Source organism: Nelumbo lutea, chromosome 7 (genome assembly GCF_056320005.1).
Source record: "Nelumbo lutea isolate HS-2025 chromosome 7, American lotus-T2T, whole genome shotgun sequence".
In the NCBI taxonomy this organism is placed as follows: domain Eukaryota; kingdom Viridiplantae; phylum Streptophyta; class Magnoliopsida; order Proteales; family Nelumbonaceae; genus Nelumbo; species Nelumbo lutea.
The window spans coordinates 34,383,672-34,389,809 of NC_142690.1; the positions used below are offsets into that span (position 1 = coordinate 34,383,672).

The 6,138-nt window shown below is 39.2% G+C and overlaps 1 protein-coding gene across 1 annotated transcript; it reads right to left on the reverse strand.

Annotated features, from left to right (window-relative positions):
• Positions 1-859: 859 nt before the first annotated feature.
• Positions 860-2,881, reverse strand: LOC148846053 (receptor-like protein 32). Its single transcript, XM_088952962.1, has 2 exons — positions 2,407-2,881; positions 860-2,270 (listed from the first exon to the last, which is right to left on the reverse strand). The coding sequence occupies exon 2, from the start codon at positions 2,225-2,227 to the stop codon at positions 974-976; it is 1,254 nt and encodes a 417-aa protein (XP_088809088.1). The 5' UTR covers positions 2,228-2,270; positions 2,407-2,881; the 3' UTR covers positions 860-973.
• Positions 2,882-6,138: the final 3,257 nt, after the last annotated feature.

Here is a 6,138-nt window from a genome sequence, read left to right on the forward strand (position 1 = left end):
AACATAGCCTTAGATTGTCATTTGGCATGTATTTTCTTTTTACCAGTAATAAAAAAGCTTTATTAATGATGTGAAACTTTAATTACAAAGTGGGGAGGTAAAAAGTCTTAACTCCCCACCACTAGAATATATTGAAAGAAAGTTAAAAATTAGTCTTAACTCCCCACCAATCACCTCTTGCTTGGCTAACCCATTTGCAAATGATTTAACAGTCCTCTTCACCCAATGTATTGCATTACAATGTCCCTACTCAGCATGTATTCCTTTTAGGGTAATGATTTTTACCCAGTTATCCGTATAGACAACAACTTTTCCTATATTCCAATATAATCCTTCCTAAAAGATTATCCCTTTGTTACAATTAACTCTTCATTCCCAACAAAGTTTTCTTTGCAGTGAACTCTTTAGGCTCAGTTTTGAAGAAGTACAAATAAAAAATTGCAGAGTGCAAAACCTTACATTTTCTATAATTTTGTATGTATTTGTACTGTACATATTTGCATTTGCACTCCTTCTAAGTTGAGCCTTAGGGTTCACCTGCCTTGGTTATCGAGCCTCACGAGGAGGAGAGTACTGATTGGCTTCGGTTTGCTCCGGTTACCGTTTTTCCAAAAAACTGGTACTACCATTTCGGATTGAAATTTAGGCCCAAGGTTATCATCAATTAACCGAACCGTGAGCAGCCCTGAACTTTGCATTCTCATCAATTAAGTGATAAAGCTGGATTTTTCTTGATCACTGTTAAGAGGCCAAAAGATGAACCAGGATGTTGAATATGGCTATTACATGTCCGCAACTGTATGGTTCTAGTTTTGTCAATTACAGATTTCTGATACAAACAAAGTTCGGTTGTACAGAGTTTTGAAAGACTACCCATCCAACTGATTTTATTTTTTTCCTTACATTCTCAACTTTCCAACCAGCTACAGCTTCTGTCAAGCACAATAAAATGACAAAGTAAACGAAGCTAATCCTAGTTGATGCTTTGCTTTCTTGAAATCAGATATTTAATTCTTATGGTCCTAACTAAGTATTCAAGTTCATTCCACAAAATTATAATTCCTGTAACAACCCCAATTGCCAATCCACATCCAAATCCAATGGACATGGCTGTCCAGTCAAATTCAGAACCAGAGTCCTCTGTCTCCATTGGTGGTGAATGATCTACCACTACATCATCCTCGCATCGCTTTGACAATGGAAATCCACATAATCCCAAGTTCCCCTCATAAGAGTTGTTTGTAAATGTATCAAACTGAAGGCCTTGTGGTATAAGCCCCTCAAGAAGGTTGTTTGAGAGGTTCAAGACTGCAAGAAATGTCAGACTCCTGAGCTCTGGAGGAATTCTGCCAGTAAGCTTGTTGCCAGAGAGGTCCAGTGACTCGAGAGATGTGAGCTTTCCAAATGATGGTGGAATTGAACCAGTGAGACTATTGGAAGACAAGTTGAGAACAATGAGTGACCCAAGATTCCCAAGAATCTCTGGTATTTCTCCTTCGAATTTGTTGTGTGAGAAATCAATGGCTTTGAAAACAGTGAAGATTCTAACCAATTTCATTTCTAGTCCTTTGTTCATCACTGTCACTGAGTCTTGATAGTAGCCATCTCCCACGTACTTAGCCTCAGATTTGTTCTTATTTCCGATGGCCATGGCTTTCCAAGATGAAAAGTATTCTGCAGGCAACTTTGATGTGAAATTGTTGAAAGAGAGGTCGATGATACTCAACTTGGCGAAGGAAGCATCAGTCTCAGGACGGCTGATGGAGCCATGGAATTTATTTGCCCGCAGAACGAGAACCAGCAATTCAGGAAGAGACCCCAACCAATGGGGGAATGTATCCTCTATCTGGTTGTTTCCAAAATCCAGAACCTCTAGCTTTAAGCAATTAACCAGAGACTTTGGCAATTGCCCTGTAATTTTATTGCCATTGAGGTCAAATGTTCTCAAACTATTTCCTTTTGGAAACTCAAAAGGGATGGTTCCATGGAAGTTGTTCCCTCGTAATTTCAGCACTAAAAGGGAATTACTGAAGTTTCCCAAACATCTGGGTATAGGGCCACTCAGCTGGTTATCAGACAAATCAAGGATTTGAAGAAACTTCAGTTTGCAGAGAAAAGAAGGGGTTTCTTCAGTGGCCATGTCATTTGATGTAATAGGGAGCAAAGCTTGTAGCATATTAAGTTGCCCCACAAGGATAAGGAAGACTGTATTAACAAGCAGAGACATGTTTCTTTGTGGAAAAGCGTTCTCACAGAGTAGCAATCAGACTCTGTTCATCAAAACAGATGGTTACCAGAGGAAACACTACTGATTAAACTAGGTTTCCATCACTTGTTTCAGGGACTAAACATAGTTTCACAGATTGCAAGCAAAACACAAAGCAGAGACTTGGATTTCCATATTACCTTGGCTGGATTCTCCAGTCCACAGAGCCTTCTTCGCCAGTACAGGAGATGGAGAAAGAAAATTTTCCCTTTTGAGCTACTGGTCTGTCTCAGAAGATCCCATAATTTAGGTAGCCTGCTCTGTCCCCAAAGCTTAAAGAGGAGCTTCTCCGCACCAAGAATCTGAGCTCTGCTTGTAAGCTGCCTGCATAGGGTAAGAAGGCCAGAACCAAAAAGAATCAAACAACCAGTCAGAATTGGAAGCTAATTATTTGAAAGGAATTCATATCTAATCCTTGTGAACCCGTGAAACACGAAAGTGATGAAGAGATGATTTGGGCACATTCTAATTTTAATAAGGACACTACACAACACCAATTCTCAACGAAAGATAAGATTCTTTGTTGAACTCTGCCACCGTAAATACAAACAGGGGTATCTCTTCTGTTTTTCTTCCCATTGGAATGTTGTGGGCTTATCAAAAACAAAATTAGCCAAGTCTTTGAAGGACTCATGTGAAGGTTATTCTTTATTTCCTGTGTCACCATCCAGCGAGAACGAAAAGTCAAGATCTACAAAGACTTGAGAGATCCTCTATCACACAGTAAAAAAGTAAAAGAATGAGAAGTCAAGTCTATGATATATTTTTTGTTAAACAGTTCGATAATGAAAAGATAGAATGATGGAGCACATCATCCAGAGCTTATTCCTTTTATTTTCAGCCTATTTTTATTTCAATAGGCTGCCCTGGAAGAATCGGTTTAAAATATCAACATGCACGATTAAAAAAAAAAAAAAAAAAAAGCCTGTGGTATACATTTAATTCTTTTTAATTTTTCATCCTGGTAATTGATATATAAGTGTTCACAGGCCGGGCTAGGCTAGGCTTTGCCTCTCTATTAACAGAATACATTTATAAACGAATCCAAGCCTGGCTGTCATATAAAAAATGTTTTGTTTATAATAAAAGACTTCAAAACTCAAACATAATGAAAGATTTGACTTTGACTTTAAAAAAAAAAAAAGGAACAGAGAAATAAAAAACATATTGTATATATTTTTTATTATATAAAATATAATTTTTTTGTTATATAATAAGTTGGGCTCTAACTCGGATTCAGACAAAAAAGTCTGAGTCCAATCAATAAAAAAGTCGGGTTGGATGTTTTAGGTTCAAACTCAAACCCATTAAACTAAATTCATGTCCAAACCTGAGTTAAAACTATGGTGAGAAATTGGGGCGATTCTTTGGTTCAAGGGTTGGAACAAAAGTTGAAAAGGGAAAGATTAAATTTTTATGTTTATTAGTGCATTCTTCGTCACAAGCATCAGTCATGTGGGTACCACCTTGGGGAAGGCCTCTAAATAGAAAACCAAAGTAAATCCATTCAAACTTGTCTACATATTCACGTAATGATGGATTACAAATCAATAGTTTGATTTCAAGCTTTCAATTGAATTACTTTAATTTTTGTTTTATATTGAAAAGAAGTAACGGAAAAGTATGGGCAGCCAGACAGGCCCACGGCAAATTAACAATAATTCAAAATTCCGAATTGACACCTACCTCAAGTGTACGCTGGGATAAATTGTCATTCACCCAAGAACTAACGGAACCACTCACCTCTTCCCTCTAGGGCTGCAAATGGATTCCAAATTCAATATTGATGTCAAATTCAAACCCGATTATCTTGAATATTTTTTCGAAGCCTTATTAAACAATTTCATTAATGAGAATGGGAAGCCAGAAATGACGGGCAAGAAGCCCAAGTCTGAGGCCTCAACACAGATAGCCCAAATTGGAAACAAAATGAAGCTTTGGAGAGATTCGGACAAGATAAGGTAAATCCGCCTTGAAGGAGTAGGAATAACATCCTGTGCATACTCTTCAAAATAAATGAGAATGTAACTGAAGCTCTAGCACAAAACTACAAGCTTGTAGAGGTGCAACTTTAATGGATTAGCGTTCAGATTTTGTCAAAATTTCAATGGGCCCAATTCGAAGCCCAAGTCTGAAACAGGTTAAACTGTTAACTCAGGCGAGCAGACCAACCCGTGTTACATTCAATTTCAACTGGTGTCATCAGCTCAGAAGCAACAACAGTACGAGCATAAAAGAGCGCTCCTGTATATTCCCCAACCACCACTCCTATGGTTGATTTGGAGGAGGAAGTTGCTCTCTCAAAACTGACTTTCCAAACACCGGGATTTGTGTACAATTTCAATCTACTCCGCGGTGAAGTTGAATTTGCGACTGCACTGTGATCGATTTAAGGCGACCTTACATAGGGTGCAACTTGGTCGGGCCCAGCCCGAAATTTTACACAGGCTGATCATAGATTTTTTATTTTCGAGCTGGGTTCAGGCCCAAAAGGTCAGCTTTTTAATTTTTGCATTGGGCCTGGGCCTAGTCCTAGTCCTTAACTAGTCCGAGTTTGGTCCGAACCTGACCCAATTATAGATACGTACATACATATATATATATATATATATATATATATATATATATATATATATATATATATAATTTAAGAATAGGTTCATTGACCAATCCAAGTCTAGCCCGAGCCTTAACCCAATCCAAGTGCACCATATTATAATGCGGGTCGGGCTCTGGTTAAGAAAATCGGGCTTGACATTAGGCTCAGGCCTTAAGCCCAAATTTTAGGTTTGGGCCCAAATTGGCCATAAACCTAACCCAACCCACCCAACTTGCACCCTTAACCTTACATCTCCCCTTCCATATTTCCTACGAGTATTCGAGTCCACAATCTGTGCACCTGTGGGTGCACTGGATGCATGAACCCACCAATCACAGGCGACCACCAACTTTTAACGGGTGCTCAGTCGTTAGCTCAACAAACTTGGTTCAACCACCCGCAAAAATACAAAACTCAAAAAATAGGGTTCTTTTGAAAGTTTAAGATCAATCGAACTCTCCCCTCACCATCTCTTGTCCTCATCTCCTCATCTCCTCTGAGCCCTAACCCAAACATCCCATAGGCCACCTTTAGAAGCACATTCCAGACCCCATCCCACCACCACAGCTCCTTACAGCAAGAACACCATGTTCATCAATCCGGCCTCGTGAGCCCCCCACCAAAACACTACATTTGTTCAACACCCCAGAAAGCTCTCATAAATTTGCCATCTAATCAGGTGAAGCTCTAATCACACGGTACCCCAATCCTTTTGGCACCCTCGCTAGATTGTCTTCATTCACAAACATTCTCATTCTTCTGTGTGAAACAAGGACCGGATTCAATGTTCTAGGGGGTTGAACACTAGAAAAAAAAGTTGTGCAGCTCGCACACCTGAACAAACTAAAATTTTAAGTAACTTTTCAATTGAAAACTAAACAAACTAAAACTCGTCTTTTCTTTCTTAAATTTCACAAAAGAAATGCATTTGCATGCAAACCTGCATTGCTTGAACGTCTTCGCCTTCAGATCCCATTCTCAATGATCGAACCTCCTTTTTTTCCTACTTTTCCTCCTCTTTGTTTCTTTGCTGCTCTCGAACACACTAACTTCCTCAACAACCATTTCCTTCACCTTCTCGCTATCAGTCCCAATAGCATTGTTGTTGTGGCTACCTGACCCGAAGGGGGGGTGGGGGGGGGGGCACAGATTTGGATATGGAGTTTGGAGTTGCCACCTAAATTTTTGGAATTGGGAATTTAGGAAAACCTGGGATTTTTCTTTTAGCTTTCTTGGTGACTCATTTCCCAATAGGGATGAGATTCTTAGGGTC

What these genes read in the sequence shown, in the direction of transcription:
- LOC148846053 (XM_088952962.1), bottom strand. Translation starts at nt 2,227, where the DNA reads ATGTCTCTGCTTGTTAATACAGTCTTCCTTATCCTTGTGGGGCAACTT.